Source organism: Physella acuta, unplaced genomic scaffold (genome assembly GCF_028476545.2).
Source record: "Physella acuta isolate Inbredline_101_S28 unplaced genomic scaffold, ASM2847654v3 ptg001170l, whole genome shotgun sequence".
NCBI lineage: Eukaryota > Metazoa > Mollusca > Gastropoda > Physidae > Physella > Physella acuta.
In genome coordinates, this window is record NW_026732687.1 from 202478 (window position 1) to 227976 (window position 25499).

The 25499-nt window shown below is 36.8% G+C and overlaps 1 protein-coding gene across 1 annotated transcript; it reads right to left on the reverse strand.

Annotated features, from left to right (window-relative positions):
- Positions 1–3131: 3131 nt before the first annotated feature.
- On the reverse strand, positions 3132–25072 carry LOC131956692 (uncharacterized). The gene is made up of 8 exons (XM_059321243.1): positions 24915–25072; positions 24361–24492; positions 22998–23381; positions 22666–22782; positions 20360–20512; positions 19693–19854; positions 5038–5160; positions 3132–3869 (listed from the first exon to the last, which is right to left on the reverse strand). The coding sequence occupies exons 2-8, from the start codon at positions 24431–24433 to the stop codon at positions 3691–3693; spliced, it is 1191 nt and encodes a 396-aa protein (XP_059177226.1). The 5' UTR covers positions 24434–24492; positions 24915–25072; the 3' UTR covers positions 3132–3690.
- Positions 25073–25499: the final 427 nt, after the last annotated feature.

Sequence of the window (25499 nt, forward strand, 5' to 3'; positions counted from 1 at the left end):
TATTTTAAAAAGGTAGGCAATACAATGATTTAATTTTAAAAATACACAAGCATAATCAGTAAGGTTAAACGATTAATTATTTGTTTTAAAATCAAACCACGAATTCGAGTCAAAAAAGTGAGGATACATTACATAATTTAAAACACATAATAAGATTTTAATAATTATACCAAATAAATTTGTACCAATTTGAATAATTAAATGTATTCACGTTACACCTGCTGTAGTGATAAAATAAATAAGTATTAAACAATGCAGCTTTGAAAGTCTTTAAAAACATTAATAGTAAAATCTGAATTATAATAATAGTTGCAATTTAAATTCAGAAAATACCTGTTAACAGAAATAGATTTCTGTCATAAAAATGTATATGAATTGCAGTTTTTTTTTTTCAATAATTATTGCGTTGCAGGTTCATCGTCCAGATCGTTTCCTTGGCAAATCTAAAGGTCCCGAATATAGTCAAGTGTACCAGATACTGAAAGATTCCTTAGCAAGGATCCATCAGGCAAAGCAGCAAGGTTAGAACAGTTCTCAATAAATTGAAACATTTTCAACGATTTACTCAATTCATTTACATCTATGTTGTCTGAATAATTTTGTTTTCGTTCACTAAATCTTGAAGCAAATTTAGCGAATTAGTTTACGATAGACGATAGGTGACAAAGATTTTAACGTAGCTTTCACGCACTCACTCACACACACACATACACACACACACACACACACACACATATATATATATATATATATATATATATATATATATATATATATATATATATATATATATATATAAAAGACTCAAATATAAACATGGACGCTCAGTAAGTTGGGTGACAGATGAGGCTTGTTATCTGGGGACAGCCACTCTTCTAGGAGAGACAACTCCAATATCAAACAACTGCTGCCTTGTACTTTGTTCTTGGTTGGACATAGGCTATGGAAGCAAATCCAAAAAGAAAAGCAGGCTGAAATCGGAGTCAATGGCATCAATGGCGCATAACGAGTAGACGCGTATATTTAATTGTGTTGAAGGCGTGGTCGAGTCTGCAAATATGAAAGAAGAAGAAGAAGATAGAGCACCCACGTATTAAATTACCGGTCAATACCGCGGTCTCACAAGAGAAGGTTCGTGTCTACAACTAACATGACGACAGCAAAAAAAAAAAATGGGCCAAGCTACAGCCTACCCACAACAGACTAATTTTAGTCTGGAGACATGAAATGTGCAGTCCATTCGATTTTGTTTCCCAATTTCTGTTTGATTAAAAATAATTTGTATTAAATTAGTAAGAGTTAACAAAAACTAATTAAAACATGTCATTTTTGAAAGCATGAAAAATTATAACATAAGTAGGCCTAGAAATCTATATATATAATTCTCTTCATGGAGACCATAGAAAACACCAAGCAGCTTAGTCACCACCCATATCCCCACCTGTCAGGTAGCTGTTGTCCACTCCGAATGTTTACAATCGTAGAGTCGTGTTAGTGACAGCTTTTAGGGGCAGATAATTTAATATTAACCGATTTCTGATTGATCTTTTCTTTGTAAACGGCTGCTTTCACCGGGCGGGGTGGCGGATGTAGGGGGTGGGGTAATAAATTATTTTTATTTTGTGTGTTGTAGTTGTAGCTTTTCTTTCACTAAGACTAAATTTTAAATTCCATTAAGAAACAGATTGGGACCCGAAATAAATATCATTTTTATTTTTTTAAATCATTTCATGGCCGCCAAAATAATCTCGTAAAAACATAATGAGCGTTACTGTTGGTCTGCTGTTTACAAGGCTGAAAGTGGACAATTATTGAGGCCTGCTGGGGACTCATTCTGCGCGAGGGATTTATATATTTGCGCTAAAGAATAAAGACAGCAGTCTGAAAAAAAATAATTTGTTTTCATTGTTAATTTTGGTGAGTAAATTATAGAAAATGTTAATAATACTATTGTCAGAGGCTTAGCAAGGGGGGGGGGGGGGTGCGGATCGCACCGGGTGACACCATTTAGGGGGGTGACACCAAGGCAAAAAATAGCAAAATATATAGATAAAAAATTGAGGGGGGTACAAACCAAAAGTATGGGGGGGGGGTGCAAATCGAAAGTTTGAAGGGGGGGGGGGAGTGCAAATCGAAAGTTTGAGGGGGGCTACGCCATTGACCATTGTTGTTATGCCGAAATTTTGTGGTATCGTAGTCATATATGATTGCAGACGGGACCATATTTGGAGACACATTGCCCTGCAACTTGAGTTGTCTCTTCGATAGGGCTGACAAGTAGGTCACCAACCAGTTCTACGGCTCAATAAAACCTGCATGAGCCATAGAACTGGTTGGTGACCTACTTACCAGCCCTATTTTAAAATAAAAACGTTTAAAAAAAATATTCCTTAATTTTAGCCTACAATCTGGCATCAAAACGCAGATATTTAACACTCATGCATTTGAAATAATGATGAAACTTTGCAAGATTAGCTTTTATTTTATTCATTCAAATATAAACACTATGTTATTTGTGTGATTTATTTTTGTCACATCAGAGTTGGCAAATAACCTCATGATAAGCTGTTACTCAATTGTCAGCAGTAGCGTATAAGGGGGGGGGGGGAGCTGAGAGGGCAGTAGTTGGAGGCCCTAGTTTTTTGGGGCTCCAAAGTTTCTCTACATACCATAGTAAATTTCACTTTAAACCTTAATTGTTGGTTTCTACAATTCTAATATATAAAAGACAATGTGGTTTGAGATATTCTGTGTTTTCTTTTATATTCTGTAGAAGAGCTTTTCTAAAAGTCATTTTTCGTCTCTTTTTATTGTATGTGCCAAATAGATCTAATTCTTTCTTTGTTTCTTTATATATTTAGACTGTGGGGGGGGGGGGGGGGGGCGGCGGACAATGAAAACTTTTTTTCTGTACAGGTTTGAATAGATAGTGTAAGTCAATGTTCAATTTTATAAAGATGTCGTAAATAATTGTTCAGAGCACAAAGCTTGTGTTATATGTTGGGAACTCTTAGGTCTCTAAAAGTTGTAGAGGTAACTCAGGATCATTTAAAACTTGCGTAGGCTAATCTCAGGTATTTCAAAGCTGTTGAGGTAATTAGGAATTTTTATAGGCAACCTTTAGGTATTCCAAACTTGTACAAGCAGTTTTCAGGTATTCCCAAGTTGTAAAGTAACTTAAGTATACATAAGTTGTATAGGCAACTCATGTATTATAAAGTTGTAGTGGTATTAAGGTATTCAAAAGTTGTATACGCAACAGTCACGTATTCAATAGTTATATCAGTTACTCAAATATTCAAAAGTTGTATAGGCACCATCCAGTATCAAAAAGTTGTAAAGGCAATCTCCAGGTATTAAGAAGTTGTATAGACCAGCTGTCGTGTATTGAAAAGTTGTATAGGCGAAGTTCAAGTATTCAAAAGTTGTATAGGTAATGTTCAAGTATTCAAAAGTTGTATAGGCCATGTTCAAGTATTCAAACGTTGTATAGGCAACTATGTATTCACAAATTGTATAGGCAACTGTCAAGTATTCAAAAGCTGTATAGGCAACTCTAGTATTCAATCGTTGTATAGACAAACTCTCTGGTATTTTTAAGTTGTATAAGCGACTGTCAAGCATTCAAAAGTTGTATAGGCAACTCTTCAGGCATTCACAAGTCCTATCATTAGAGCCCCAGTAAACTGCTTACACCACGGTCTGGTCGCAGTCTGTTGAAGCCTCTGATACTCTAGATGGTCCTCCACCTTTCAGCTCGTAGCTCTCATACTCAGCTTGCTGGGTCGTGTCGGTGTAGTCTGTCTCCAGCACTGAACTCTGTGTGCAGGTGGTCGAGGTGGTAGAAGGTCTGTGCTGGGCATCATCCCCTGAAATCAACATGCAATAGTTAGGTGTGTGTAGTAGTTTTGTGCGTGCAGTAGTTTTGTGCGTGCAGTAGTTTTGTGCGTGCAGTAGTTGTGTGCGTGCTGTAGTTTTGTGCGTGCTGTAGTTTTGTGCGTGCAGTAGTTTTGTGCGTGGAGTAGTTGTGTGCGTGGAGTAGTTAAGTGCGTGCAGTAGTTTTGTGTGTGTGCAGTAGTTTTGTGTGCGTGCAGTAGTTTTGTGCGTGCAGTAGTTTTGTGCGTGCAAATGTTTTGTGCGTGCAGTAGTTTTGTGCGTGCAAATGTTTTGTGCGTGCAGTAGTTTTGTGCGTGCAAATGTTTTGTGCGTGCAGTAGTTTTGTGCGTGCAAATGTTTTGTGCGTGCAGTAGTTTTGTGCGTGCAAATGTTTTGTGCGTGCAGTAGTTTTGTGCGTGCAAATGTTTTGTGCGTGCAGTAGTTTTGTGCGTGCAAATGTTTTGTGTGTGCAGTAGTTTTGTGCGTGTGCAGTAGTTGTGTGTGTGAAGTAATTTTGTGCGTGCAGTAGTTTTGTGGATGCAGTAGTTTTGTGCGTGCAGTAGTTGTGTGCGTGTAGTAGTTAAGTGCGTGCAGTAGTTTTGTGTGTGTAGTAGTTGTGTGCGTGGAGTAGTTAAGTGCGTGTGGTAGTTTTGTGCGTGCTGTAGTTTTGTGCGTGTAGTAGTTTTGTGCGTGCAGTTGTTTTGTGCGTGGAGTAGTTAAGTGCGTACAGTAGTTTTGTGCGTGCAGTAGTGTTAAATTACTGTTTTAAAAAAGTACCATTTAGACCTAAGGCTCGGTGTGGCAGAGGAGATTTTATCTAGTTTTCTGAACCATCATGGGTTACGGTGGTTAGCATAATGCCCTTTCTCATATCCACAACATAAATCAGGTACTCATATTGAGGAACGACCTACTGACTGAACTTTACTAGAGGCTTTACATGTTAATTCTACTACCTGACCACACAGTTCCGTCATGGATATAGGGCCTACAAATCAATGCAATATTTCTTAGTAATACTCAGGGTACCCTTGACATTAAACAGGCGTAAATTTGATTAATTTAGTTCTTAGCATAAAGAATAATGGAAATATACCCAATGGGATATTACTACTTGAGAATAAACATTTTTCTAAACCGACAAATATAATAAAAGAGCACTTTTATGAATACTTAATCTGTAGACGATGAACACGAGTGGACACAGGATGACCACCACTGCCACCACTAGCACCGTGACGAACTTGTCCTTGTCCAGGTCTAGACCGTGGAAGGCTTTAGGACCTGTCGAAATGGGTTAGAGTTTGACTTTAAACTGAAGTAGAAATTATTACATCATAGCCGAAATCCCGATTTTTAGTGCAGTTTGTACACATTTATGAATAGCTAATCATCACAGTAAAAAAATAGTGCAATGATTTTAACGTATAACTAACGCATAATATCAACAACGATATCGTTTGCTTAGCAAAATTCCATTGCTTTCCATTTGTGATCGTCTATACATGACGTCACATGCCTTTGGGCAGCTAGTTCGGGTCTTGGTAAATTGCGAAACGCGAAACTCGAAACGCGCTGGTTCAGACCTAAGTGAAGATATTTGTGACGAGACATTTGTGTATTATAACAACAAGCTTTTATATAATGCTCTGAAAAAAAACAGAAACTACAACACAATAATTAATTTTCTTTAAATATATAATGATGCACAATATTTAAATAAATATAAACAAAGTCTCTTTTTGACATTGTTTTCCATTGGGGGGGGGGGGGGTGCTTTTGAAACTTTCGGGGGTGCATAAAAAGTGCCCCGGGACACGATAAAGGGGTCTATATATTTATAATTTTCTATATATATATATATAATATATAACTTTCTATATAATTATAATTTTCTATATAATTATAATTTTCTATCTAAATTATATATTTACTATTTCAAACGGGAGAGAGGGGAGGGGGGGGGGAGGGAGCCCTCTCACTCCGAAGAGATCCCCCGAAAGAAACACGGATTATAAAGAAAAGCGAGGGTTGCTTATAAAATTTTAGCAATGGAATTTAATACATACCCCAAAATCAATACTTCATATATATATATATATATATATATATATATATATATATATATATATATATATATATATATTTGTGTGTGTGTGTGTGTGTGTGTGTGTGTGTATATACACTAGCTGCATACCCGTGCTCCGCCACGGTAAATATTTCTTAAATGTACCATCTTGGGAACAGAGATTTAACGATTTGTTAAAACTATAGTGCTACACTTGCATATCCCCTTAAAGCAATTAAAGCAAAATGAATAAGCAGCTGACTGAGTGTGTAAAAAAAGTGGCGCAATTGTAATCTTTATGTTTTTTGGAAGGGTTCTAAGAGAGACATAGTTTAACTGCGCCGACCACCATAAAATAGACCTTACGACACATAAACAGCAATCTGAAAAAAATTCAACACTGTACCGATCCACACCTATCTCATTTTCCTAGCCCACAGAGTTTCTTCCAGGTATCTCTTCGAAAAATTTCTACCGCCCTTTCTCTCCCCCCCCCCCCCCCCCCCGAAGAAAAAAGTCTGGAAGAAACACTGCTAGCCCAGGTCAGCAACCTTTTGATTTTTGATACGCAAGAGCCAAAAGTTACAACACAATTTCCCAGTTTTTAAAGAGCCACAATTTTTAGTTCAATATTTTGGTATTTGATTAGGATTAAGTAAATAAATTTGATTTGTTATTTACAATCCAAATTGAAAAAAAAATTCAACGTTATGGTGGCTGTCATTTGCTTGAAAAAGTGGGTTTCGAAAAAAACTTACTTGTTTTTATTGACGACACGGAAAAATCTGAAAAAAATATCGTGATGAAACCAAAGCTACTGTCAACATGAATCACTTCAGCATTACTATCAACAAAATGAAGGATGTTTTCGCTGAAAGATTTGAGCAACTGAAAAGAGATGTCGTTCATAGTAGATCCTCTCAACACAAAAACAAATGAGATTAACATTGAGCCATTTGGAATTTATGTTAGTTTGCTTCAAATGCAATTGCTGGATTTGAAAATAAACAAAACATTTGTGGAACTCAAGAGCAAGTTGCAAGAGCTGGAGGTTAAGAAAAGCATGCAAGTTACACTTCAAAAATACACAGGTCTAAAAGAAATGACGCGAGTTGAAGCACTTGTATTTGACGCAAGGAACAGTTTTCCAGAATGCGACAGTAACGTGGAAAAGTTGACATCTGGAGAGCTGACGATCTTTATGCCCACATATTCGTGCTAACAAGAGTTCTCATATTATGAATATAATAAACGAGCCGACCCGCAGCGTCGCTATTTAGTTGTTTTATTTTCTACTTTTCAGTAATTCATAATTTGTGAATTCGACAGTACCAATGCTGCCACTGAAAATATTTGCTTTAAAACACTACCCCCCTTTCCCCTAACCCCGACCCTACACCACCCCCCCCCCCCCCACCCCTGAAAGCAGCCTCCTCTTAGTTATTTCTTAGTTACCTCCTGTAAGTTTAAAATCGAACTAAATTATCTGCCCCTAATAGAAACCCGGCTCTACGTAAACATTTAGCTTTGTAAACATTTAGCGTGACCACAACTCACCAGACAATGTGGGGGTGGGGTGGGGGTGGTAGTGATAGTGATAGAGAGAAAGAGAGGGGACTGCAAGGAGGCGCTTGCAGCTTGTTTTCTAACGGCTCCCAGAAGAGAATTATATATATAGATAGTTAAGTAAGAAGCCAACTAACAAATAAAAATCTAGAGACGTGCTTGAAGCTGAAAACAACAAGTTATGAGCCAGGTTTAAACTAACTTTTAAAAGGCATGCAAGGCCAATGCTCCCATTGATGTAACTAATGTAAATTTTCAATTATTATAGTTTTTATAGTTTTTTTATTTGATGACTAATTTTATTATTTTAGCAGAGATAGCTACACATGAAATAAAATTATATAATATTTTAAAGAATTTATTTAATTATATATATATATATATATATATATATATATATATATATATATATATATATATATATATATATATATATATGTATATACCAGGGGTCGGCAACCTTTTGAGACGGAAGAGCCAAAAATCACAATTTACCAAATTTCCCGGTCTTTAAAGAGCCACTAATATTTTTTATTTCAATATTATGATATTTAATTAGGATTATATATATATATATATATATATATATATATATATATATATATATATATATATATATATATATATATATATATATATATATATTCATTTGTTTTTGTTTTGAGAGAATCTACTATGAACGTCATAGTACTTGCATTTGTTTTGAATTGTCAAATCTCTCAGTGAACCCACCCTTCATTTTAATTATAGTAATGCTGAAGTGATTCATGTTAATAGTAGCGTTTGTTTTATCACGATTTTTTTTTTTCAGATTGTTCGAAATAAAGTAATTTACCGCTCTCCGTGTCTTCAACAAAATTAAGTATTTTTTCAAGCAAGGCGTAGGCTGGGTTTTCCTTTCCTTGCAGTTGTATATTAAACCCGTTTAGTTTCTTTGTGATAACCACCATGAAGTTGAATGTTTCAATTTGGGATAGACAAGTTAATAGGAAGTACATTGAAATAGGGACTAGCTAAATATTCTAATATTCTGTTTATCATTATATCATTATATCGCTCACTATCGAGTGTTGCAGAACAATAATTTGATGAGTTTTGAAAATAAAATAAAACGAGCCGGCCCGCGGCATAACATACGCCGCTATTTAGTTGTTTCTAATTTTCAATAATTCATAATTTGTGAATTCGACAGTACCAACGCTGACACTGAAAATATTTCTTTAAAACACTATAAGTAGCTCGTTAAGGACCATAACCCCCCCCCCCTTCCTTCCTTCCCCCCCCCCTCCCCCCCCCCCCTACGTTTAAAATGTTTCAATTTGGGATAGACAAGTTAATAGGAAGTACATTGAAATAGGGACTAGCTAAATATTCTAATATTCTGTTTATCATTATATCATTATATCGCTCACTATCGAGTGTTGCAGAACAATAATTTGATGAGTTTTGAAAATAAAATAAAACGAGCCGGCCCGCGGCATAACATACGCCGCTATTTAGTTGTTTCTAATTTTCAATAATTCATAATTTGTGAATTCGACAGTACCAACGCTGACACTGAAAATATTTCTTTAAAACACTATAAGTAGCTCGTTAAGGACCATAACCCCCCCCCCTTCCTTCCCCCCCCCCCTCCCCCCCCCCTACGTTTAAAATCGTTGGCTCTGCTTGTAAACATTTAGAGTGAACACAGCTCACTAAAACCATGTAGGGGTGGGGAGGTAGAGAGAGCGTTTGCAGCTTGTTTTCTAACGGCTCGAAGAGGAGAATTATATATATAGATAGATAATTATTAATATTTGTGCGTGGAGCTGAAGAGCCGCATCTCGACATCAAAAGAGCCGCATGCGGCTCGCGAGCCGCAGGTTGCCGACCCCTGGTATATACATATATACCTGCGCTGGGCATGTTTCATTCTTGTCCCTTACTTTAAAGGGAGTCAAAATTTCGTAATATATATTGATTTGTACCGCATACTTTCATTGAAATCTGTCATTTTTATTTAACGACATTCAAATAATGTTAACGGTTTTCCTTATTTTTAAATACGATATAATTTTAAATAGCAAATTAATAAAAACGAATTTTTTGACACAAATTTACAATAAGGGTAATGTTATCGTTCAAAATAATTAATAAAATAGTTATTATCTCATTTTACTAAGTTATTTATACATCTCTTCATTACTGTTTGACCTTCAGCAAATCATTTATACGTTGTCTCCCTTTACTCAAAATTTATTACTAGGTTGTAGAACGGGAGATAATTTGTTGTCAATACCCAAACCTACAAAAATCTTCTAACACTACAGCACAAGTATACTACAAATATATTAACACTTAGCTATGTTCACTGAAAAATCGCTTTACATATCTAAAAAAAAAAAAAAATAATACACGTCTATAATTATGACACTACAATGAAATATTTGACTGATATCATGGTTACAAAAGTTGGTGTTTGTTCTATCAGGTTAAATTTTTTTTTTAATTTAACAACAAAGACCAGGAGTTATTACTAAATTAACAGTATTTGACTATTTGTATAAAACCAGATTTGTCGTGTACATTTGGAAAAAGTAGTCTGACTTGTATGACTTAGCAACGAAAGTGGCAGGAACATTTTAAACGGAGGGTGACATTTAATCATTGAATGCAATGGAGCGGGTGTAGGTAAAACTAGATCCAAAATTTCATAACCATTTAATATTACATTTATGCATTTAAAATTATGGAGTGGCCTAGCGGTAGAGAGCTGGACTGCTAACCCGAAAGTCTCGAGTTCGAATCCGGGTTCAAGTCAGTACACCGTCCCTGAGTCCATCCAGCTCTGATGGGTACCTAACTCAGGTTAGGGAAAGTAAAGGCGGCTGGGCATAGTGCTGACCACACTATCCCTTCATAGGTCACAGAAAAAAGTGAACTCTACTTCACTTGTCCCGTAGACCGTCAGGTTTGAAAGGGAACTTTACTTAATATTACATAGACATCGTAAAGTATACAATGACACGCGTGCGGCCTAAATATTGAACTAATGCTAAGGTTTTACAAATAATTGACAACAGCAATGTTTAATTTGCACATGCACGTAATTGGCTGCTATGTATAAGTTGTTTCAATATTATTATTTAATTGATAAAACATCAATAGTAATCACTTAATTTTACAAATCACCTTACTTACTTTTGTTGCCTAAAAAATTATTAGACACTTGTTCTGTCCCTTTTGATACATTTTTATTTCTAGCTTTAATAATGGGAGACGAATCTTAACAAAACCTTAACAAACATCGGCCTTAACAAACATCGGCCTTAACAAACATCGGCCTTAACAAAGATCGGCCTTAACAAACATCGGCCTTAACAAACATCGGCCTTAACAAACATCCGCCTTAACAAATCACCTAAATCAACTAGCACAGATACACCATAATTATCTTAACTAGAATTTGTACATACGCTGCAATAGCTTTGATTATCTAAAATGCATTACATGACAAGTTAACGGCGATAATGAATGGATTTAAGTGATTACATGTTTGGGTTGGTAAAGGTCTTGGTAGCTAAGGGGGTCGTTCATAAATAACGTCACAATCATACCACAAATGACGTCACACTAGTATGGGTGAGGGGGGGGGGGGTGTCCCTGACTTTGTGACGATGTGTGATGAGGGGAGTGGGGTGTCAGATAATGTGACGTCACACCTTTGCTAAACACACTTTATTAAAGTTCCGTACACAATTCCCTCCTTATTGTTTTCATATGAATTTTATAATTTTAAAGTTCTTTATTTACAGTTTAATGCTGTGGTGCTATGTTTATTCTTTCTTGTAATCGGAAGTAGTTGATTTGTGTGTGCATATCGTGTAGTGATATTCCCTTGTTAAATTTACTTTGTATTGACGTTTAGTAACTAATATTTTAAGCATGGGGTCGTCCATAAATGACGTCACACTCGTAGTGGGGGGACGGGGGTCCGTAATTTAGTGACGGTGTGTGATAAGGGCGAGGGGGGGGGGGGGTTCAGATGGTGTGACGTCACACTTTTGTTTTATAACAAAATATCGATGCTTTAAGAAAAATTCAACTGCGATTTTGAGGGGGGTTGTAGGCTGAGGTGTGACGTCATTTTAGGGGGGGGGGGGGATCTGGCTATTTGAGACGATGTGTGACGGAGGTGAGGGGAGGTAAAAATCCTTTTAAAAAGCGTGACATCATTCATGGATGACCCCGAGTTTTAATAGAGACTTTGATTCACAGAATGGGGCCAGGCTAGTTTTATTCTTGTCCCTCATTTTCAAGGGAGTCAAAATTTGGGATTTTTATGGATCGCAATATACTTTAAATTGCAATAATCTCACTTTTATTTAACAACAATGAAATAACGCTTGAAGTATTTGTTATTTTTAAATACAATAAAACTTTAAATATCAAATTAATAAAACGATGTTTTCGACACGAATATAAAACAAAAATAATGCTTTTATTCAAAATAACCAATAAAATAGTTATCTCATTTTACTAAGTTATTTATACATATCTTCAATAATGTTCAGCCTTAAGCAAATCGAATAAACGTTGTCTCCCTTAACTCAAAATTTATTTATAGATTGAAAAAACGGGAGATAATTCATTGTCATCACCCAAGCCTACACAAATCTTTTAACATATACAGCACAAGTATACTACAAAATTAAACGCATCAACAAATAGATATATACACTGGGAAATCGCTTTGAATATCTCAAAAAAAAATATAGGCGACGTTTAATAATGACATTACAATGAAATATTTGACTGATATCATGCTTACAAAGTTGGTGTTTGCTCTATCACAATAATTCCCAAACTTTTTCGAGTGGCGACACCCCCCCCCCCCCCCACTTTTATAAAAAGTAAGTAACCCGCGACCCCCATAGAATTAAAAAGTCAAAATTAGTAAGGAAATTAATAAGCACTAAAAAATGAAAAATTTTAGTAGACTTTTAAAATGAATTATTCTTGATAACTGTTTTAATACGATGAGTGAAATTATATGCTATTAACTAGCCTCAAAATTCGCTGTTGAGTTTTTGTAAATGCCATCCTTGTGTCATTCTCAACATTTTATTTATTTATTTGTTTTGTTTTTAATTGGAGAATTGTTGAAAATCATTCCTCGCAAAGATATGTAGATACAAAAGGAGCTAAAACTCGCAAGGCAATCAATTTGACGTTTGTGTTTTAATTGTGCATACTACACCAAAATAGTGTGCGCAGTTTTTCATTTAACACGGTTCGTGACGCGGAATAATTCTGCAAATTTAAGAATCCCTCTTGTACTTCATTGGGAATGCTGGCAACATCAAGGGACGCGGGGATAGGTTAAGTGCCAATGCAGATTCTTCTTTCAGCCGAGGGAAATAAGTCCACTGTTCGTTTTCAAGAGATTCAAGATGCAACATCAAGGGAAGCAGGGGATAGGTTAAGTGCCAGTGCAGATTCTTCTTCTTTCAGCCGAGGGAAATAAGTCTACTGTTCGTTCATTTTCCTTGAAGCTTCAGGTTAAGCTTATGTTGATGTTTGAAAATTTCTGCTAGGCATGATATTCTCTCCAACTACTCTTTGTCGCTAGAGTATATCAACAGGTCTTGTTTCCCTTGTACTTCCAAGAACAACTTTTCAATTCAAAAACACGATTCACAACATTTCCTTTTGACAGACAGCGTACTGTAGTGCAGAAAAGCAGATCCTCGTGATCTATATTCATGCTTTGCACAGTTCTTTAAACAGATGTGTGTAGGGCTCAATAATTAATATAATTTACGACTTTTATTAGCAATGGAGTCGGAAGAGTCTTGCTGGCGAGGGCATACCGGTGAATCATGCAGTGCTTGATCAGGTTAGATTGTTTAATGTAACAATAAAGGCAATGAGTTTTTACCAAATAAACAGTATTTGACTATTTGTATAAGACCAGATTTGTCGTGTAGTCTGACTTGTATGACTTGGTAACGGAAGTGGCTGGAACATTTTAAATGGAGGCCGAATCTTAATCGGTGAATGCGGTGGATTAATTTTAATTACACCGTGCATGACGTCATTATTATCGTGGATTGTTTTCGACATTGTATTTTTTATTTTATTTTCACTCTAGAATCAGTGACGTCATTGTATTGCGTATACTTCTCCGGCGTTAAAGCTTTATACGGGCCTACTTCTTTTCATTTTGAAAAAGCCCTATTCGTTTCATGTGACGTCACTATTGTCCCCTGTGGAAGTTTTAATTTTCCTTATGTTTTCTTTAAAGTGACATATAGACAGAGTGACATATAGACAGAGTGACATATAGACAGAGCGACATATAGACAGAGTGACATATAGACTGAGTGACAGAATACCGAAACTATTACATAGAACAATATATTCGTATTTAACAGAATGGATTTTTTTCTACATAATAAAGTTCTTGAGCATACTATACAAATTGCAGATTTTTTAAATTGACAAATTCTCACACGTTTTATGTAGAAAATGAGTTGAGCTTCAATAATTAAGTGACGTCCCATAGTTCTATCTATGGGATCTGTCACAGACTGTATTATTATGTATCTTTATTATATTGTGTTTTGCATGAATGAAGAGTACCTGGCTAGCGGAAGGACTGTCTGAGCGATCGTCATGTGTTTTTCCGTGTTTTGGGTGAGATCGCTCATTGACGTAAAGGGAGAGAAAGTTGTGAATAAAAGAGAGAGCAAAAGGTGAACGGGTGTTGTGTGCTAGGACTTGGGACTGGAACGATGGCAGTGAATGTAAGATGTCTCCATGACTTGGAGTCGTGATTATTATTTGTACCTATATCAGTTGATCTTCAAATATGGATGTACCACGGATTTATCTGTACATAGTGTAAATAAAGTTGTCATTTGAAGTTGCCACTGTTGCTCGTGTTCCTGTATGAAAGCTAACCCACAACAACAGAGAATTCATGTTGTTACATATGGTGTCAGAAGTGGAGGCAATAAAGTGATGTTGCTACATTGTATTACTGTTACTTATGATGTCACAAGTGGTTGAAGAATTGGTGCTACATATGTCAGAAATGGAGATATTACAGTCTGTGGTCTTCCACTGTTTACCAAGTACGTCAAGTTCTTGAAAGTCATCTATCTACACTCAAGTCAGAAGGGTTGCTGTAGTCAAGTCAGACGTTTTGTTCAAGTCAAGTCATCAACGTGATAATTTTTATCACCTTATTTCGATATTGTCTCACCAATGTCGAGTAAATATCGTCTGTGTGTTTTTTCTATTTGGATTTAGCTGTTCAAGTTTTTTCTATATGGATTAGCTGTTCAAGTTTTTCTACTGTTTGGATTTAGCAGATCAAGTTTATTTTTGTAACTGTTCCTAAACTGTTCCTAAAGATGTCTTATCTAAAACTGGACAAATTTCTACTCTGTAACAGGCTACTAGAACTATTTTGAATTTTTTTCAACTTTTTGGAATCAACAAAGTGAACTATTTTTGGACGTATATATGTACTATGAACTTTTCTTGGATTACCAGATGTCTGTAATCAACTAAAACAAGCGAGAAACCAAGAAAGGGTATTGTAAATTAATTAACATTTATCTATTGTCAACTAATGAATTTATATTTTATGTCATAGAAAATATATCAAAATGTTATGTTTTGAAGAATATCTAGCACTAGCGAGGGCGCAAGGCATTAAGAAGATGAAGAAGCAGATAGCCTGGGCAAACACTCGATTTGACAGAGACATAGAAAAAGCATTAGAAGCATGGGACGAAGAAACAGGACGACCCCGAGTAGCTCATGGAAAAGTAATAAGTGAATTAGATGATGAGATAGAAATAGAGTGTAATAGATCAAGAGCTATTACAGACATGCAAAAAGAAGAAGAAATGTCAGATGGAGATAAAGTAGAAGAGACTGTACAACTAAAAGGAAAGCGAAAAAAAAGAAACAGAAAACAAAGAGCAGATAAAAGGGCTGAAACTTTGGAAAAACAAGTTGGCCTACATGAACTAGTATATAAACAAGAACTATTAGAAATGAAAGCTATAACAGACACAAATGAAACAAAATTAGAAAGTGAACAGACAGAATTTAAAGCAGAACTTGAAGAAGTAAATATTGGCAACCTTTGGAATGAAGAACAGAGTAACATAGTCCAGGAAGAATTGAAACCCAAGGAAAAAACAGAGGTTGAACTTAATAATGATTTAAAGGTGACAGATACATTAGAATGTCTTAAGATTGACTCTTTATTGACTCAAACGCAGGTACACGAGAATATTATTGAAAGTTGTATCGTAAGTCCATCAGAGAATGGCAGTCAACAAGAAATAAGTCCATCAGATAATGGTAGTAAACAAGAAATAAGTCCATCAGTGAATGGCAGTCAAAATGATTTAATAAGCCCATCAGTCAATGGCAGTGATGATTTAATAAGTCCATCGGAGAATGGCAGGAATTATGATAAACTAATGATGATTAATGAATCAGTGAACTTAATAAGCCACAATGAAGAGAACGTACCTATTGAAGATTTACTTCGAAAATTGGAGTCAAACTATAAAGAAGATATACTAGAACTCAAGAATAAATTTAACAAAGAAATGGAGAAATTAACACAGAAATTTATGTGTGAATTAGAATCAATAAAGAAGCACAAGGAAGTTAAGAAAGATGAAGCAGTAACTAGAAACTACAATGTCATTGATGCACAGAATGAAAGTAAAAGAAATTTAGCAAACTATGAATACAGTCAACATGTTAATAAGAATGTCATTAATGTCATTAATGCACAGAATGAAAGAAAAAGAAATTTAGCAAACTATGAATACAGTCACCATGTTTATAAGAAGCCAAAATCTAGATGTTTTTACTGCGGAAAAACAGGTCATTATCAAAATCAATGTTGGCATAGGTTGGCAAATCAGAGAAGAAACAATTATGTACACAGAAAGTCATGTGAGAAATACAGTAATTTAAGAAATAATGTATCAAGTTCAAATCAGAATAACAAAAGTGTGAATAGGTATACTAATGGAAGTTACCGACGCAACACATATTATGAGAGGCCAAAGCAATGCCATAATATTTATATTAAGTTGGTTGATGAACCAAACGAACGTACACAAAGCAAGATAACTACTGACGTTGTTCAGAAACCAGAGGAGAATATTAAAACAAATGAAGTAACGCAAGTTACACGAAATCTAGGAAATGATTATGGTAGCACAGCTAAAAGCTACAATTTGAGGGAGAGATGGCATACAGGTCATCGTCAACTGCACGAGAACGATTACTCATGCTATAGAGGATGCTAGGATAAATTATCAATTGACAGTTTATTAATATTATACAGTCTGTAACTGTAATATATAAATATCAAATAATGTGTTTGAGTAAACATAAATTGTGTACTATATCTAAAGAATGTAAACTGTATTATGTTAAACCTATTCTATACTATTAATTAACAGGGAATAATGTATAAAGTAAAAGTTAGAGACTATTTATTCCGCATAACAATAAGACGGAAGTCTCAATGATGAATTGTGTATTAATCATTACCTGTGGAAGGCAAGAATGTTGTTGTGTTGTGACCTAGATATGACTGAAATGGGTCGACTAGGGGAGACAACAAAGTATATTACTCATGCGTGGTAATAACATGCCTTGATGATAAGGTTGTTTTTTCTTTACATAGGATATCATTATTTAATTCATGAGTTGAATTAAGTCTTTAAGAATTTTAACTATGTGTTATGTTTTGAAATTAAGTCCTGTACCAAATTAGTTTGGTATATTATTTATCCCAACTGATGTAGTTTTTTTTTATACTACAGTTACTGGGTAATTGAAATGTTTTGTTCTCCTATGTGAATGTATATTGATGCATTAAATATTACATATAATGCTTGTACATTTAAAGTTTTTGTTCAAAACACTGACATATTTTAATTATCACTGATATAGTCACTACATACTGTTGTATTTGTATGCACTATAAATTTATGACTACAAGTGCTTAGTCTAAAATGAATATATTTTACTCTACTTTGAGTTGTACACAATTTTTTGTTGTCTGGCACATGATCCTGCCCTACCAATACTGTATTTATAAATTTTGTTGTCTGGCACATGATCCTGCCCTACTAATATTGTATTTATAAATTTTGTTACACAAAATTTTATTCGAAGGGGGGACGTGTCACAGACTGTATTATTATGTATCTTTATTATATTGTGTTTTGCATGAATGAAGAGTACCTGGCTAGCGGAAGGACTGTCTGAGCGATCGTCATGTGTTTTTCCGTGTTTTGGGTGAGATCGCTCATTGACGTAAAGGGAGAGAAAGTTGTGAATAAAAGAGAGAGCAAAAGGTGAACGGGTGTTGTGTGCTAGGACTTGGGACTGGAACGATGGCAGTGAATGTAAGATGTCTCCATGACTTGGAGTCGTGATTATTATTTGTACCTATATCAGTTGATCTTCAAATATGGATGTACCACGGATTTATCTGTACATAGTGTAAATAAAGTTGTCATTTGAAGTTGCCACTGTTGCTCGTGTTCCTGTATGAAAGCTAACCCACAACAACAGAGAATTCATGTTGTTACAGGATCCAAAACTTATTTTTCAATTTATTGCTAAGTTTAAGCAGTGCGAGCTGTAACAAGAGGACTTCAAACTAATATTAAAATAAAGTTAAAGCGTTTATTTTTATTTATTTAATCCGTTCTTTTAATTTTTAGACATACAAAACTTAAGTACGAACAGAAATTATAAGCAATATTTAAATCTGTTGTTATCAACATATCAAGGTAATATTATTTGTTGTAATAACTTACTTTGTCATTTCTTCATTACTTTTTTTTCTTTTAATTGAATCATTTAAGAAATTTTGTCCCTTGGATCAAATGTTATTTTTATTTTTCAACATGGGAGATAATTCATTGTCAATACCCCCAAGCGAAAATCAACTACCCGCGGTGGTGTAGGCATCCACTTATCTAAATACTTTACTTATGTTGAAATCCAAACAATAATTAGGTGGTAATGAAGTAATGCGAGGGATAATATAGTGACAAAACATAAATTGGCTTGATCACATGATATATTTTGTGACGTTTAAACGCAATTAGTACTTAGTCTTTATGTCAGCCATATGTTGTCAGTTTAAATTAAATACAGGGCTGGGGTGAAATTTTGTGCGAGATACTTAGTTTAAAAAGTTACAAGTAGCCTTTGGAATGGTGTATATCTTAGATCAGGGTTTCTTTACGACATTTCTCTCCGGGGCTACTTGCAACTTCTGGGAAGGGAAGTGAGGAGGCAGGCACGGGTAAGCTATTTTTTATTTAAATTAGTTTTTCTACATCATCCTATGGGATACCGAATGTATCACCATATCCTTACTAACAGGATCACCATTACCCTACTTCCTGTACCACCATAGTTCCCTACTACCTGAATCACCATAGTTCCCTACTACCTGAATCACCATAGTTCACTACTACCTGAATCATCATAGTTCCCTACTACATGTAACACCATAGTTCTCTACCAATCACCGTAGGTCCCTACTATCTGTATCACGTAGTTCCCTACAACCTAACTCACCATAGTTCCCTACTACCTGTAACACCATAGTTCCCCTGTCATCTATCACCATAGTTCCCTACCAATCACCTTAGTTCCCTACCAATCAGTTCCCCTGTCATCTATCACCATAGTTCCCTACCAATCACCTTAGTTCCCTACCAATCAGTTCCCCTGTCATCTATCACCATAGTTCCCTACCAATCACCTTAGTTCCCTACCAATCAGTTCCCCTGTCATCTATCACCATAGTTCTCTTGTCATCTATCACCATAGTTCCCTACCAATCGTCATAGTTCCCTACCAATCACCATAGTTCCCCTGTCATCTATCTTCATAGTTCCCTACCAATCACCTTAGTTCCCTACCAATCAGTTCCCCTGTCAACTATCACCATAGTTCTCTTGTCATCTATCACCATAGTTCCCTACCAATCACCATAGTTCCCCTGTCATCTATCACCAAACTTCCCCTGTCATCTATCAACAAAGTTCCCCTATCACCAAAGTTCCCCTGTCATCTATCACCATAGTTCCCCTGTCATATATCACCGCAGTGTTTGCAACTACCTTTTTGACAAGCAGCCTCGTCCTCACCAGCGTAGCAGTCCGCAACACCGTTGCACGCGACGTCTGCCCACATGACCACACTTCCGTTGTACCCGAACTGGAGGTCAGAGGGCACGCAGGTCACCGTGACATCGTTCAAATTCTGGACCGGCATGCAGCTCTCTGGTTGAGCAAGATTGGGGGAGGGGGGGGGTGGTATGTTGCAGTTTTAGTAACACAACAATCTATGGTTCTATTTCAGGACATAACAACCTCATATAAAAATAGACGTTAAAAGTTCATTTTAATAGATCGTTGTAATGGACAAGCTAGTACTATATCCCTGTATATATATATATATATATATATATATATATATATATATATATATATATATATATATATATATATATATATATATATATATATATATATATATATGTCTGCCCATTGGTAAAGGTATGTGTAGGTACACATATACACCTACATAGGTTCTCAACTTATGTATATGTTTATGTAGGTAGAGGTGGATACACTCCTTTACTGTCTGTCCCCTCCCACCCTTACCCACTGCCCGAACCCTTCCCGCCTCCCCACCCCCCTCCCCTACCTATAAGGACGGCAGCGTATCCCATAAGCTAACCGATAATCCCGTTAATCCTCTTAAAACAAATCCGCCCTGACTGACCCTGTTTCTCGTCCCAGCCGTCGGGACAGTGGGGGTACCCGTCACACAGGAACCACAGGTGGCTCGTGACGTCATGACGGGGTGGGGCAGGTAGAACACAGGTGCTGTCCCCACAGCGAAAACACGGCGGCTGGTCGGGTCGGGGGATTTGACCTGAGGGGAAGAAACTGGTTACTTCAATGATGGACGACAGGACCATGTAATTATAGTCAGTGATGGACCATGTAATTAGGATAATTATAGATTGTTTAATGTACGGCTTCATGCTGTTTTTACCCTGGCGAATCAGTATCAATAATGGGAGACGCGGTCGGCCTTGGTTGTGATTGGTGTGTGTGTGTGAGTGTGTGTGTGTGTGTGCAGTGGCGTAGCAAGGATCGTCTCAAGGGGGGGGGGGGGGGGGTTCCAATTTTTACCCTGGGACAAACTTTTGATTTGCACCCCCCCCCCCCTCTCAAACTTTCGATTTGCACCCCCCCTCAAACTTTCGATTTGCACCCCCCCCCTTATACTTTTTATATACACCGAGGAGTCTATGGGGGGGGGGGGGTTATGACCCCCCTAACCCCCCCCCCTGCCTACGCCAGTGTGTGTGTGTTTTGTTTGTGTGTTTTGTGTTTGTGTGTGAGAGAGAGTGAGGGGGATACTTATGCACTAGAAGTTATGGGTGTGTAATATAGTAGGAAGTGGCTTTTTCTCTGCCTTAGTGGTACTAGGAATTGGATGGACGTTAAGGCTAAATGGGAGAGTGGTGTATTTTAGTGTCAAGTTTATACCAGTTTGGGTATATTCGAATGTCAAGTTTATAAGAGCAGTAGTATGTAGCAATCAGCAAAAATTAACTAACACAACCTAACTGAAATCAAAACACTTCTTTCACTAGATAAATGGCCCGTTGTTGGAGAAATACAACGGGCGCTAGGTTGATAGTGTTGTCTTTTTCTTTAAAACGAAACCTAAACCAAAATCGCCACTTCAACTTCTAATTTAAATGGAAACGAAAAATGTATTTGAAAACGGATTTTTATCCAGAATCGGCATTTTAACCGGATTTAACCTTGATCTAGTTACTGCACATTCATACTAAATATAGTCGTTGTTGTACCCCTAAACCTTGCACCTAAGCTCAAAGTTGACAAAGTAAAAAAGTAGTTTCCCTTTCAAACCTGACGGTCTAAGGGGTAAGTGAAGTAGAGTTCTCTTGTTTCTGTGATCTCGGCATATGGTCAGCACTATGCCCAGCCGCCTTTACTTTCCCTAACGTGGGTTAGGTACCCATCAGAGTTGGGTGGACTCAGGGACGGTCTACTGACTTGAACCCGAACTCGAGACTTACGGGTTAGCAGTCCAGCTTTCTGCCGATAATCCCATTGACAAAAGTCGCGTTTAAAGTTTCTTTCAGGCAACTCTTTATTAACAATAATAAATTAAAAATCATCTATGTTACTTTAACTGTCCTATTAAAAAACTCAAAAAAAATAATTAAAAACAATATCTGTATTTGTGTAACCTAGCCTGTTTTATAGGGAAAAAAAAACGTATTAAAACTAATAAAACTAATGCCTGTGTAACCTTACCTGTTTTATATGGGGGGGGACGTATTAAAATAATAAAACATACCTGTGTAACCTTACCTGTTTTATATGGGGGGGGAACGTATTAAAATAATAAAACTAGTACCTGTATAACCTTACCTGTTTTATATGGAGGGGGGGGGGGGGACGTATTAAAATAATAAAACATACCTGTGTAACCTTACCTGTTTTATATGGGGGGGGGGGGAACGTATTAAAATAATAAAACTAGTACCTGTATAACCTTACCTGTTTTATATGGAGGGGGGGGGACGTATTAAAATAATAAAACATACCTGTGTAACCTTACCTGTTTTATATGGGGGGGACGTATTAAAATAATAAAACATACCTGTGTAACCTTACCTGTTTTATATGGGGGGGGGGGAACGTATTAAAATAATAAAACTAGTACCTGTATAACCTTACCTGTTTAATATGGAGGGGGGGGGACGTATTAAAATAATAAAACATACCTGTGTAACCTTACCTGTTTTATATGGGGGGGGGGGACGTATTAAAATAATAAAACATACCTGTGTAACCTTACCTGTTTTATATGGGGGGGGGGGGGAACGTATTAAAATAATAAAACATACCTGTGTAACCTTACCTGTTTTATATGGGGGGGACTTATTAAAATAATACAACTAATGCCTGTGTAACCTTACCTGTTTTATATGGGGGGGGGGACGTATTAAAATAATAAAACTAGTACCTGTGTAACCTTACCTGTTCTATAACAAAACTCATCGTTGCCATTCCTGCAGTGTTTGACAGAATCACAAACACGAGTTCTGTTCACACACTGGACGGGGGAACATTGGAATTGTGTCCTTTTACATGAGACTGGAGATGTAAAATTAAAAGAGGGACATTGGAACTTTCATATCATAGGGGGGGGGGGGCATTGTCTGAAAGAAACCCTGATCACGATAAAAGAAAGCCATGTATAAATCTTTTTATTACAAAATAAATAAAAAAACCCAGTAAAGTTCAATTTTGGGAACTAATTATCAACAAAGCAGGTGAAGTAGATTGTTTCATCACGATTGCGTCCCTACCTTGGCGCCTTGCCTGAATTTCAATGTGCAGATCTTTGGGCTCGCTGGACGTCCTGAAGACAATCCACAGGTAGTTCCTAAGGGAGAAGATCTCCTGCCTGACCTCCAGCCCACGGCAGAACTTTTGTGACGTCATCGACTCTACATCGATCAGGTTGACGTCATTGCCCACGTGCAGGTAATCCCCTTCGCACGAGCTGTTGCCGTGTGGCCAATTCAAGATGGCGAGAGCGAGAATCGTGCGCGCGGCGGAAGTGACGTGGAGGGTGCAGGCGCGCGCGCCGAGGTGTGTCGCCGTCCAGTTTTCTGTGTTCAACAGCAGCATCTCGCCTTCCTGTAGGCTGTACTCGTGCTGTTTGACAGCATGGCAGTTGGTCAGGGACTCTGTGGGGTGGATGAGACAGTTAGTCAAGGTCTGTGTGGGGTGTATGAGACAGTCAAGGTCTGTGTGGGGTGTATGAGACAGTCAAGGTCTGTGTGGGTGTATGAGACAGTCAAGGTCTGTGTGGGGTGTATGAGACAGTCAAGGTCTGTGTGGGGTGTATGAGACAGTCAAGGTCTGTGTGGGGTGTATGAGACAGTCAAGGTCTGTGTGGGTGTATGAGACAGTCAAGGTCTGTGTGGGGTGTATGAGACAGTCAAGGACTGTGTGGGGTGTATGAGACAGTCAAGGACTGTGTGGGGTGTATGAGACAGTCAAGGACTGTGTGGGGTGTATGAGACAGTCAAGGTCTCTGTGGGGTGTATGAGACAGTAAAGGTCTCTGTGGGGTGTTTGAGACAGTCAAGGACTGTGTGGGGTGTATGAGACAGTGAGTCAAGGTCTGTGTGGGTGTATGAGACAGTTAGTCAAGGTCTGTGTGGGGTGTATGAGACAGTCAAGGTCTCTGTGGGGTGTATGAGACAGTCAAGGTCTCTGTGGGGTGTATGAGACAGTCAAGGTCTCTGTGGGGTGTATGAGACAGTAAAGGTCTGTGTGGGGTGTATGAGACAGTCAAGGTCTCTGTGGGGTGTATGAGACAGTCAAGGTCTCTGTGGGGTGTATGAGACAGTAAAGGTCTCTGTGGGGTGTATGAGACAGTCAAGGTCTCTGTGGGGTGTATGAGACAGTCAAGGTCTCTGTGGGGTGTATGAGACAGTAAAGGTCTGTGTGGGGTGTATGAGACAGTCAAGGTCTCTGTGGGGTGTATGAGACAGTAAAGGTCTCTGTGGGGTGTATGAGACAGTCAAGGTCTCTGTGGGGTGTATGAGACAGTCAAGGACCTTATCTAACTAAAGACACTATATTATACCGTATCGATCAAGCGTTTCTATTCTAGGTAGAAATATATCGTTAGCTGGTTATTAATTAAAACCTAATTTACCTGTTCGTCTGCTGTTACATAAAACAGTTGAAGACAAGCATGTCAACATCTGCAACCAAAGTGGACCTCTCATGTCTAGAATCCCAAAGAGTCTTCTAGGGGTTTTGGCAGATGTTGAAGACTAAATTTTTGCTGAGGATAAATCATACACGTCATTTAGAATAGAGGTATTTGTTGACTGAACTTCTTTTTAGACTCAAGCTACTAGTAGTTTATAAAGATTAATTGCGATGTAATACAATTAGAAAATATTTTTTTTAAACTACAAATTATATATCGTAACTTATCTATTATATATATATATATATATATATATATATATATATATATATATATATATATATATATATATGTGTGTGTGTGTGTGTGCATGTGTGTGTGTGTGTTTATGTGTGTTTATGTGTGTATCTATTTAGGCTCTATATATAGGCTCTATATAAATAAATAAATAAATAAATAAATATATATATATATATATATATATATATATATATATATATATATATATATATATATATATATATATATATATATATCTTTATATATATACTTACGTTAGTCTAATATATATGTAAACACATGTAAGCCAGTTATTCACGAAGGCCGCCACAACACTATTATTTTTTTAATGTCACATATCTCTGATAACTGCCTTGTGATGAAAGTTTGTTAACTGTTACACGCATACAAACACAGCGCAGACAGGTTTAGAAAGAACGAAGGGTAATTCAGATATTTCTTATCACAAATTGGGGCGCAGAGAACTTCAAGTGGTCACTCTGTCGCCGAGGTAGGAAGGTGAACAACTCTTACTGGCTGGAAGATTTGAAAATGGTCAAACAAACAAAGGGAAATAACTATCATATTGTTATCTTGGTCTCCAAACGAGAAGCTGTATAAGATATAATTACTTCAATATGGCTAATACGTAAAAACTCTACCACCGAATGACATCAGTGCCGGATATAACTATAAGCTAAACAAGCAATAGCTTAGCGCTCCCACTTTCTTGGGGCCACTCGAAAGTATTTTTGTCAACTTTGGGCATTTTGTCACCTATATTTTTTATTTTTTAACATTTAGGTCTATTTAACTGAACTAACATGGAGACTGCAAGATGTGTCAGAAAAACAACCTAG

Excerpts from the sequence above, each read along its gene's own strand:
- LOC131956692 (XM_059321243.1), bottom strand. The coding sequence starts at position 24,433 with ATGAGAGGTCCACTTTGGTTGCAGATGTTGACATGCTTGTCTTCAACT. Across the intron at positions 23,382-24,360 it reads ATGTAACAGCAGACGAACAG|AGTCCCTGACCAACTGCCAT; the intron begins GTAAATTAGGTT and ends TCCACCCCACAG. Across the intron at positions 22,783-22,997 it reads AATTCAGGCAAGGCGCCAAG|TCTCATGTAAAAGGACACAA; the intron begins GTAGGGACGCAA and ends TTACATCTCCAG.